Source organism: Spodoptera frugiperda, chromosome 25, assembly GCF_023101765.2.
Source record: "Spodoptera frugiperda isolate SF20-4 chromosome 25, AGI-APGP_CSIRO_Sfru_2.0, whole genome shotgun sequence".
NCBI classification, from domain to species: Eukaryota; Metazoa; Arthropoda; class Insecta; order Lepidoptera; family Noctuidae; genus Spodoptera; species Spodoptera frugiperda.
In genome coordinates, this window is record NC_064236.1 from 8,254,866 (window position 1) to 8,267,230 (window position 12,365).

Here is a 12,365-nt window from a genome sequence, read left to right on the forward strand (position 1 = left end):
AAGGTACGCTAGGGACCCATACGTAGACCGGATGGACGATTCGTTGTCGACAAATTACGATTGGTATTTATTTAATCCAAAAAATGTCTCTATTTTACAACTGTCCTTATCCTGTTAAGACTTTGTTAAGATTGGGGTTTGTAACGTTTGTTTTTGTAATTAACTGATGTGATTCCTCTAATGTTAGTTTCGGAGGAATACGTTCATGTCTGACTGTAGTAGCCAACTTTATCTTATAACACTTTCACATAAATGATACCTAATAGATGTTCATGTATAATGTCCGATTGCATGAACCCATATTTCCGAAATAAAGATTATTTACATTAGTATAGATCCCACTTAAAACATGCACACAAAGTAAATACAGTAAACTAGTCATTACGACAAACCAGATCACTTATTATATTAAGTTAAACAGTTATTACAATAGATTTCAAAACGAAAGAGGAGTGTATTATTTTGATTGTATTAAATGGTAAGCAAACCTTGACCTACCACCATAGGTTTCGAAAACCGCTGAAGGTCGCGGACGCCCTTTCGTAGGAAATATTTTTTTTACGGTTCCGGTATCGAACACCCAACAAAAACTTAACTAGAATACTATTTGCGTACAATATTTCCTAATGTCGTTGTAAAAGACGATTGAATAAGGCTTTTGACCTTTCTGAAGAGCGATCTTACAGTTAATGTTCATTTTAGAGAACAAAAAAAGCCATTACAACAGTTACAAGTCATTACTCGCATTAATACTGTAAAGCTTAGTAGGTATATAATATCAAACATCGTCAGTGTCCAAAATAAGAAAGGAATTAGCCGGTGACGTCACTGGTGAACTAAGATAGTTTAACCCTTTAGAACGAAACTATAGTAAAAGCCAGGTTAATTTATTTTAACTAATTCACACTCAAATACTTAAGAAATGTCAATATATTCGGATTTAGAATCGTCCATCAGTCAGTATGTCTGTTTTTGAAGGTAGAAGAGATACATAAGATGTTAAGCTGGATTGATCCAGCCTAATCTCTCACCGATGCAGGTGTCTCCTCCTCCATGCAGGTATGACTATATGACTTGGTATCATCTTACTAAAGCTGATGGTGATCACCGTAGTGATTTTAAAGAGGCGAATATCCCACACACTCCAAATAGCTTTTCTTACCTCAAAACTTAAGCATATTTTGAGAGTCACCCATAATCAAAAATGGAAAAAGGTACGGTTTATACTGTAAATATTCGTATGCAGATTCAGGAAAGTAATATTAAAATATTGTTTTGATAGGATCAGTAAGTGTTCCATGTAAATTATTATTGCACTGGCTGTTATAATCTCATCGTCTTCCCTTTCGTTGGACCGATAGTAAAAGTGTCTCAACTTCCATTCGCCGCCGCCATCGCTTGCGCATATACATTGCAACTTTAATTTCGCTTTGTATATATAATTTATGTATAATATAACATATATGTATTGTACGCATCATTTCCTGACTTATTTTTCCGCTTGCATGAATAGATTGAATAACCAAAGCGTCTACTGTTTCTTTGTAAGAGGACAGAGTCCTTTGAAATAAATTATGCAAGTTTGAAAATGCCATTCTTTTGATAGACTGAAACGTAATTATATTTAAATTAATATTACATAGTAATAAACATTGATATTTGAAACAATCGATTATTGAAATTTCGAAACAAAGATGTTGTTCCTCATTCATGATTGTGTTATTTTCAATATTGTAATTGTATATCCGATTAATGGCCATGAATGTGTAGACACGATGATTCCCAAGGATAGACAACCACACGTCATTATACCATGACTGGAGGGCGAATAAAGCAATAAACTTTTTCTATTCCCAAGCAACGGTTCCGAGACCCCAGCAGAGCTAGTCTCCATAAATAACTCGGTAATAACGGTATTTTTCAATAAAACAAACTCTTTTATTGGAGGTTTATTTATTACTTGATGACTACAATGCTTGCCCTATAAACATGACGTAAGATGCGCTCCATTAAGATCCTCAACGATTCATTCTCGCGCCCAGAGGCCCTTGCGGATCTTCATCACAATCGGATCTCCGGATCACAAACAAATATCCACTTTACTGCCACAATGTAAACTGTATTTTCACTGTAATGATACAGCCTCGCAGATATCTGCGAAGAGACTCATCTGTTCGAATATGAACCTTGCCAGTCAATATTTTCGAGCTTAAAATTGATTGCAACAGTGAAGTTTTTATAAAAACGGCTCTACATCCGCATAATGTATTTTGTCCGGTGGTAATAGAATCGAAATTGGTTTGGGTGCAGTCGCACGCGCATTAGATTGAAGCCGCCGAGAGGCAGTGTCGCGAAACGCGACCACGTTGCGATATAAAAGGAAGTTTTGTTTAAATTTCTTTATCACACACCAACTGCCTGCACCCGCGCTCGGTCACTCACCGCTCTATCTTCTTACACCATGTCTGCCCGTCTTCTGGTGAGTCAAAATATTTAGATAATTAATACACACATACATACAACACACGATTACAGCTGGAATATTTTTGCATTTCCGGACATCCTTTACATAACAGTGAGTAAATATAGTTGTAACTAGTTACACCTTTTAAAGTTTTTAGTTATCATGATTTTGAAAGAATTTAAGTTCAAAACATATTTAGAATTAGGCCTTAAATGTGAAACTATACAGGATAATTGTGTGCCAATTACCGCTAACAATAGCAAGTCATAGTGTCACAACAACCTAAAAAAGAACATTAAAATATCTAATGGAAGCAAGTGTTGATTGCGTTCCAATCAGCATTGCTTCATTCGCGGTTATACAGAAAACTGTCGATAGCTAATTAAGAACTTTGGCACAATTTCACTTCAAGTTATTATCGATCGAGTTATTTTCACATCTATTGTGACAACCTTGTGTATTAATGTGTTTTCACAGTAATGTGAAAATGCTTTAAAATAAAGAAAATTCATCATTCAATCAATAAAATGAAGCTTTCAGCAATAAATTATGACAAATTGATATTTACGAGTCGTCTCATGGAGTAATAGAATTTTTAAGCACTCAAAACTTGTATTCGCTTTAAATATAGCTCTTTGCAAACTTCACTTCATATCAACTAGACAGTAATTGTATTTTGCACTGAGAGTGAGTTATTTTCATTGTAGCTACTCGATTATAGGTACCAACCGATGCTCGGTAAGTTAGAAAGTGTTCTCGAATGTCACGTTCAAATCAAGGCTTTTTTTATTAGTTATTATTTATTTACTGCTTCATAACAATTTTACTTTTGTATGTGTTAGAAAATAGAAATTGTTCTTGTTGTTAGCAATGCCCTAACGCCTGGCGAAGTCCCCTATTAATGCTTGCCTTTGCGATTGTGTTTTCATTTCCGTATGTTTCCTTCCGAGTGAAATTGCTATGGAGTGACTAGTGGCTTATGTACCTACAGTGCAGTATGGCACATAGTATGTACTTCTGAGTAAATACGATTGTATAACTCCGTTGACAAACGCGCGTTTTTCGTAGCGCTTCGTAGACACTTCGTAGCACTTTTAGAAGGTGAAAAAATTGTGATAAAATTAGTCTGCTACGTGCAGATTATTTTATAGTATTTATGGAATTGACATACGATAATTTAAGGCCGGTATCCATTATATTTTTAATAATGGTGGACAACAATAACGATCCTGTTAGTCAGAAGGTTTTGTATTTAATTTGAATTTCTATTTTGGAGAAACTAAGTATAACAAGATTTATCTTATTACAACGTATCCAGAGAATTGTTTAAACATAAAAATATAGGAAAAATCTCTAGGTTTAAACCTAAAATTAAAGGGGTAGTTTAATTGGCAATTTCCATTTCAGTAACTTGAGACCTATATAACACAAATTATCGGTATGTTTTGTTATGTGATCGATGTCCAGAAATTCACAAACATAATAAAGAAACACACATAATTCATCCAGATAAACAATTATTCTAAAAAACTTATCAAACCTTCCCATAATTCCAGGTGGTCTTAGTCTGCATGGCAGAGCTGATGTCGCTGATCGCTGCTGGCGGTGGCGGTGGAGGCCACAAGAAGGTTATCATCCACGTGCCAGTATTTGTGAAGCATCATCACCACAAACACACCATTGTCAAGCACGTGCACCACAAGAGCGGCGGCGGTGGTGGTGATGACCACTACGAGGTGCTAGGGTACACTTACGGCGAACCCAAGCCTGCACCACACTTTGGAGGAGGTGAGTTTATGGAGAAAATTGGTGATGATGTCTGATGGAAGTCTATCGATGCAGTGTAGATTTGTATGGACATAATTAGGAATCAGGACCCTTGTCACTTTGTATCTGTAAGTTCTAGACGTCAAAAATTAAGTGGCGCGTAGAATTGTTCTTGGATATTGAGATTTTTAAAATGTCATCTCCTATTTGTTCTTATTGGATCTATCAGAATGAGATAGATGGTTTAATGAAACAAATTAATCCACTCGAAGAAAGTAATCAAAAAACAAATTAGATTTATTATAAATTTTAAACTGTACTAACCAAATCTTGTAAAATGTGTATGAAAATTTAGTTATTTGAAAGTTAAATAATAACTTTTTATTCATAAGAGAATAATTAAAAGATCCAACATCGGAAAATGTAAATGACAAAACAGAAAATTTTGTAGTTCAGGTGCTTTTGTTAAGTTTTTTCGAAGTAGTTACGAATTGACATAAATCACGTAAATACGGAAACCGATTGCATAAAATACTTAAGCAAAAAAATATAGGTTACTAACACTAGAACGTCCGACAACGACAAGGAAAAACAACAGAGTGGTCATTAAAGTAATATTAAGATTTTCATGAAGATTGGTTAGAAAACTGTTTCACACCGAGAAACGATTAGAGAGAGATAAACTGTCATTACAAACAATGACGAGTTTATCTTCAATCGTAAATGTTTTTTCTAATGATTTCTGTGTTGGTGATGTATGTACATAATATATGTACTAACTTTTACATAAGACATGGTTGGTGCATGTAACGCCCTGATCTGGAGCTGCGGACTAGCTAACGGACTTGCCGGGCTCCGGCTCGTAAAGCAGGAATAGGAACGGGGTGTTTTTTAGTCAGTAAGAGTCTGACACTCTCTCTCGACTCGCCCAAGGCGAAAAAAGTCATTTGATGATACTCCCTTAAAAAAAGTAACAATTCAGAATAATTTTGTTTGAGAAATATCGCAAAGACACCAAGTGTAAAACTTACCTAAACCTAATTAGCGATCGAAAAACTAAAGATACATGAATTTGATGGAAGCTAAAGTAGTATGAAAGAGTCAGTAACGCCGTGTAATTATTGCCTATCTGTTGGTAAAAAGAAGGTGTGAATTAAAGTTAATGTTTGCTGTTTTCCAGGCCACGGTTGGGGTGCGGCCGAGGAGTCCCATGGCGATGGTGGCTACGGAGAATCCCCTGTAAGCTTCGAAGGTGGAGACCACACAGGATACGGACTTGCTGAGAGTGAAGACGTATCGTACGGCTCAGACATAGGCCACGGAGGATACTGACCACATCTACACGAATAACTCTGTACATATCATTACTATAAGGTTGTAACATCGATTGGCAGTGGACGTAGTACAAATTATTGATTAAGTATCATCTAGAAATACTTATTTACTCTTTAATTCGTTTGTTCATCTCTGTTGTATTACGTACATTGTTTCAAATTTAATGTTGCAGTGAATACTTGTATCCTCATTATGTTATTTACAAAGCTGTGAAGGTTTGTCTTGAATGTCTTGTATGTATCTTTACAGTTTGACTGTACCCGTGTTTGTCCGTCTGTATGTTTGTTAACTAGCTCTAAGGTATAGCTTTAAGTAACTGTTGTTGTGAAATATATCCCGGTTTAAACGGGGGTTTGTTATTAATATTATACCTGTTTTTATTTAAAATATTACCCTTCGTAATGGTGTTTTATTTTGTCTTGTTCCCTGTAACTATGTCCATAGTGTTACGTATCGCTGTTCAAGTGTCGATGGTAAACCATAGAATGTTAGTACGCACAACTCTAGTACAGAATTAGACAAAACAAAATAAACCGCCTCGCGGTTGGTATTCGCTGTAAAAAACAAATGGCGACGGTGGTAACTTTCTAACATGGCACATCTTTTGTTCGTTTTGTGATTTTCCGCATCTTGATGCACAAACGTAACTACAAATTCTTTATATTTTTTGTTTCCTACATAGAATTCGTTCCGGAACCTTAAATGCGGTCGCCTATGTAGTGTAGACTGTTGCGTTCTCCTAATTGTTACTAGACGCGGAACTTGCATGTCTGTCTGCATGTTTTTTATTTCATTTGCTTAAGATATGTTCTTGATTACACAACCAGTAGTTGTATTAGAGTAAATAGACTTTCAAAGACTATCTAACACATTTCTCACATTAAAGCGACCGTAATAATGTACTAAGAATCTAGTATCGATATTGCTCAATATGTCTAGAGGTCAGAAAAGGTCAAAAAACGGGAATGTGCACATAAATATTGTTTTCTTTTTGTTTTATTTGGCAAGCACTTGGAATATACGAATTTTAAATCATAGATAAAAGAACGCAGTCCTTTTCAAGAAGCAGGTAATGCACTTGTAACTTCTCTAGCGCCATGACTGTCTGTAGGTGGCGCTGATCGCTTCCAATTTGGTTACTCTTCTGTTGGTTTGTCCTTGATCCAAAACATTTTGATAAATGATGTAAAATTATATTTATAGGATTCAATAGCACCAAAGCAAATACAGCATCAATAATAAATGAGAGTGAATATATATATATTATATGCACCAGGAATGTCTCGAAACGAACAATAAAAAAATTAAGATGGCAGGTGCAGATAAGGTTCTGGTAGCTTAGTAGCCACGGGTGGTGGTGGAAAGTATAAGTGAAGGGAAACCTATCAAGAGTCTTAAAACGAAATGTTTAGGAATTTTATACTTTAAATAATCCAGAACTTGTTGCATTCGGCAAAGAATAATAGTGTACACCTTACGACCCTTTTATAATTCTTAGACGTCTGCGTTGCTGATTTAAGTCAATCTTTTGCTCTGCTACGCGACATAGACGTTTGACATTTGTATCATATTTTTAACTTAATCAAGTACTATAGAAAAATTGTGAGAGCATACAGATCACCTGATGGTAAGCAATCGTCGTCGCCCATGGACACCCCAAACACCAGAGACCAGAGGCGTTATAAGTGCGTTGCCAGCCTTTTGGGGGTTAGGAAATTAAGGGTTGTAGAGGAATCGGGAACTGGGAAGGGGGTAATAAGGCTGGAAACCTCACTTATACAACGAAACACAACGCAAGCAGTTGTTCCATATTAGTTTTCTATGAGGCCGTGTTTTCATTCCGGTCGTGCCAGCCCATTCGTGCCGAATCATGGCTCTTCCACAATTGCACAACCACTCATAATCGTTGCAACTCCTGCAAGTCAGGATCTACAGTATATAAAACCATCAGTCCGGTGCGATCCAGGGACAGGATTAACTGTCTTGGATCCCGCAACCAGGTATAGCCAAGTACAGCGACTAGAAGTGTATCTGGTGCCACTGCCATACAATGAGCCATACACTCCTCATTTTGTATCTTTTATCATCTTTATGAACAACTGGAAGTGGGTATTTCATGGTCAAATCCCCGTTTTAACTTTTACCTTCCTACGGTTTTAAGGATGTACTCGTAACATGGTGTGTTCATGTTTTGTACTGTAACCTTTTAATTGAAAAAAGCTTAAGTAAATGAGAGAGTTCCTTTTGACTAATCCAATATAAACTAGTTATTATTGTTTAATTTTAATCAAAATCAAAGAACTGGTTATCCAATATTTTAGTAACTTACAAAATTAAAGTTATGAATACCTCTCTTTTCTCTTTCTTAACTCTCTTACAGTAGTAAAGAAAAGAACAAAGTTAGTTTCAATAAGTATATTGAAACTAACTTCTGTTATAATTCACATGAGTATTCAAAGCTTATATGATGTTAAAACTCTCCTAAACTTCTTTATATCTTTTAACGACCTATATTTCGACGTCGACGACGTTTGTCTGTCACTCGGTCACGTATGCCCAAATACTCAAACGCTACTCAATTTTAAGACGCTCTCAAATGTAGTTTTACTTTTACTTTTTAAAAAAAACGTTGCCCCACAATAGGATTTTCTCCTGTGTCGTGGGTGCATTTACAAACATACAATTTCACATGCACACGACCCCGCTACACGTTGCACGGCGGCCGGTTGCCCAGCCACGGCGGCAACCGTGCAGTAAAGTTCTGTCACTATCAATTCTTTATAAAATGACAGAGGTAGCACGATATTTAAGTACAATTTAAAATTGAGTAGCGTTTGAGTATTCAGACGTAAGTGAACTATAATGGAAGGACCGACAAACCGTTAGTACGGTACTCAAAATCTATTACATAACATGTAAAACTGCTCCATTTTAATAGTATCATAGAGAGACACATAGTTCATTGTCATGTTAAGAGTTTCGGTGATTGTTTGAAGTACACCGTTCTGAAGGTAAGTTTTTATTTGGGACAAGCACATCCTTCCAAAACTGCACTAATCTTCAGGATCTCCAGTAGTTCCAACTATGAAAACTCCTGATCACTAAAGGCGCGTGCTAGAAGATATTAGCAGGAAAAATATTCTTAAGTTCATTTTTTCTATAATGAAACTAAAGTATTTAGTAAACTCCATGTTACCTAGCGATGTCAGAGTATAATGCAAGCAAGGAGACAACACCCCTAATGTCCTCGTTGTTGGCGTAACTGTAAAATTGGAACTCATATTTGACAGATATTGGACAGAATCTATACTTTTTTAATATCTTAAGCTGAAGAGCTAGTTTGTTTCATCTCTGGAAGTACTATTGCGATTTGAAAAAATATTTTGGTTTGGATAGAGCATTTAACGTGGAAGGCTATATGTATAGGGTATATACTAACACATCACGCAACGACCAATAGGAGCTAAGCAAAGTAGGTGAAACGTGGGTGAGAAGCTAGAATCTGATAAGACTGACCTTTTTAAACTACGATCTTAAATCCCCGCCAGCCAGGAGCGGAGATTATCGAAAATTCTATTATTATTAATAGAGCTTAATAGTCCATTAGAGAACTGTTACGGGCTGTTGACAAATAAGCTTCAAATAATAAAAAAACAACATTTCTAACGTTTATTTTATGTAACAAAAATAATATCACCAAAGTAACAAAGTTTAACAATAACATTAAATAACTAAACAATAACAATTCATTGGTATATCGGTAGGGAATACAAAAATAGGTACTTAAGTACTAAAACAATAATAATTTCTAAACTAAAATATACTAATACTAAGGTACTCATGTTAATGAGCTAAATAATGGGAAATATTTTGCTATTTAACACTACAAGTCTAGTATAAGAAAAAATAATATGTAAATAAAGAAACTTAAATGAACTCATTATTGAAAGTACATCATACCATATTTGCGCAACATGTTTGAAATTGAATTGATATGAAGAAAAAAATTACGTTGAATAACAGTTACGTTAATATAGGCCAAAGTTGTTCGCGTCTGCCTAGCGGGTTTTCCGGGGCTCCAGCTCAAAGAGCAGGAGTAGGAACGAGGTGGTTCTTAGCCAGTAAGAGTCTGAAGAAGTAGAAATTATTGATTTTATCCATCTTAAAAAAGGCGTAATAAACAGCTTAATATAATGCCGTCAAAATAATACATGTTGTGACAAATTGAGTGAAGAATCCATGAATTCTTAGTCACACAAAACGTTCCCAGACAAACACAACTGTTACATGTTTTTCTTATTACTAACTAGTCTCCAGTTACACAACACTTAAATAGATCTTTTTTTCTTATTAAATTATTCTGCTACAGTTACGTTGACAGTCAAAAAAAACGTTTTTTTAACAACTTGCGCAACTACGGATCTAGGGCGAGTCGAATCAGCCGACGTCGTTTACTATTTGGGGTGTAGTAAATTACTATGCAAGTAGTTTGGTGACATAAGAGCTTTCAATACCTGAATAGATAGTTACAGCTGTTACTGACAGACTGAATAACAATCAAATACCTATGTATGTAGTTTGCAATTAAAGATACTTCCTTCTATTCAATTCTTTGTACTAACTATTGTTGTTGAACGCTTTATTTATTGCGTGACTGTGCTTTCGTTTTTATCTTTAGTTTAAGAATTAGTCATTCACTGAATAATAGATATCATTAAATAATAAATCATGAGCTTGAAATCACGTCATTGCGAAACTATCAGTAGCTTTGAATTTAAGTTCCCATTATTAACAGTACCGATAAGTTTAAATTACTTATTAATCTAATAAACTAGGGTCTCAACGTTGCCCGTATTAGTGGTTTGTTGTATACCAGCCTCCCTGGTGAATGTCACGGGAGTATCATCAGAAATATTGTTCTCCTCGTGGGAAATGAAGGATCCGTCTTTACCATCGGAGCCAGTAAACGAGTTTAGTTGACCATCAAAACCCTCAGCTTGGAACGTTACAGGGTAGTCAGCTGATGGCTGGGCACTGGGTAAGCCTATACCCTGTGTTGGAGCAGAGGACGCAAACGGATCACTCTGCACAGAACCAGTAAAAGTCTCAATTCCATCAGAGAGTGCTGTCGTAGGCACTGGAGCTGCTGCGAATTGTGTTGGAATCGCGCTCTGAGTTAATTCAGAATATGGATCGTTTGTCGGCTCTGCAGCAGCACTGCGGACGTAGCCGAATGTCGCCGGGAATCTGTTCTGTAGCTGATTGACGGTGGTGAACACATCGTCATCCTCCTCGCCTTCCTCCGTCACCTCGTAGCCGTGACCACCGCCACCAACGTTGGGTAATGCGCCAGGAAGAGAGTCAAACACCTTCACTTGTTTTACTGTGTGAGTTACTCCATGCACTCGAGGGCTCTGAACAGCGGAGAAGTCGTGTGTAGTGCTCGGGATGCCTCCATAAGCTGGTACTGGTGGGGAATATGACTGAGAATAGTCGTCTTCATAAGAAGGAATAGCGCTGGGAGTGTAAGAGAAGCTTGGCACGACTGGTGCGTCATGATGATGTCCGTGACCATGGTGACCGTGATGCCCGTGATGACCGTGATGACCATGATGTCCATGATGACCGTGATGGCCATGTTTGTGCCCGTGATGATGACCGTGATGTTTCCCTTTCGTTTCTGTGAGTGTCTTTGTATGAACTTTCTTATGATGATGGTGGTAATGATGCCCATGTGGTATCTGTGGTTTGTGGTGATGATGGTGATGATGATGATGTTCTTTCTTTGGCTTGTGGTGATGATGATGAATCGTTATTACTTTCTTATGGTGATCATGATGAATGAACTCCGGTATGTGCAATCGCACGTGGTCACTGAAAAATAGGTTACAAATGATGACCAGGAAAACAAACATAAACATAAATAATAATACAATTGTGGGTAAAATCGCTGTAGCAAAGCAGAAAATCACCATAAAATAAATTAGCCATGATTGATTCCCTTCGAGCGTGACATTATGTTACCCTAATTTCAAACTTTCCAGACTGTCGCATAGCTAAGCATAAACATTTCGCTTGTGTTAAGAATGAAAATATATGCACAATGTATTTTACCACTTCAAAAACACATACAATATATTTACATAAACCTTAATGGCTTTGCCCTACTATACTACAACTGTTCCTTAGACACTTTTAAAAAATACAAATTAGTTTAATAAAATTCCTATCTTTAATTAGCACTAGTAGAATAGAAAAAAATATCCCCGAAGGGGTAGGCAGAATAATATGATAAGAATTTAAGCAATAAACGTGAATGCTTACTGGTGTTTCCCTCCGCCTCCAGTCTCGCCTCCCTCGAGGCACAGCACCACCAGCACCGTGAGGAACTTGGTAACATCCATGTCTGTAGCACGTCCACCAACTAGCACGACAACAGTCCACAACTCGCGGTGACCAGTACAGCTGAACTAATAACACCAACGAAACGGACCTACGTTCACATTTTGTTTTACATCACAACCAATACTTTCTTTCCTTCCAGATTTTTAGTTTTATTTTAGAGCAGTGGAGCGACGAGCATCACGAGGCAGCACCGCACCGCCGCCACACCGCACCGGATTGAGTAGCGCAACATCGCGAGATGACCATTTATCCAATTTCGCTTAAATAAACCCGTAATATCAACAAAAAGAGAACAATTGCCTCTGTCGGCGAAGCATGCCAAAAGACATAGTGGGCGTGCGCGACGGGACGATTGTCGCTCTAGTTTCCATCGATGCAGAGTTCTTTTCGTGCG

General features: G+C 36.9%; 2 protein-coding genes across 2 annotated transcripts; one reads left to right on the plus strand and one right to left on the minus strand.

Annotated features, from left to right (window-relative positions):
• The first annotated feature begins 2,312 nt into the window (after nucleotides 1–2,312).
• On the plus strand, nucleotides 2,313–5,955 carry LOC118265028 (uncharacterized). The gene is made up of 3 exons (XM_035577723.2): nucleotides 2,313–2,479; nucleotides 4,021–4,252; nucleotides 5,412–5,955. The coding sequence occupies exons 1-3, from the start codon at nucleotides 2,462–2,464 to the stop codon at nucleotides 5,561–5,563; spliced, it is 402 nt and encodes a 133-aa protein (XP_035433616.1). The 5' UTR covers nucleotides 2,313–2,461; the 3' UTR covers nucleotides 5,564–5,955.
• Nucleotides 5,956–9,221: 3,266 nt separating this feature from the next.
• On the minus strand, nucleotides 9,222–12,224 carry LOC118265038 (midnolin homolog). The gene is made up of 2 exons (XM_035577731.2): nucleotides 11,891–12,224; nucleotides 9,222–11,440 (listed from the first exon to the last, which is right to left on the minus strand). The coding sequence occupies exons 1-2, from the start codon at nucleotides 11,968–11,970 to the stop codon at nucleotides 10,390–10,392; spliced, it is 1,131 nt and encodes a 376-aa protein (XP_035433624.1). The 5' UTR covers nucleotides 11,971–12,224; the 3' UTR covers nucleotides 9,222–10,389.
• Between the last annotated feature and the right edge of the window lie 141 nt (nucleotides 12,225–12,365).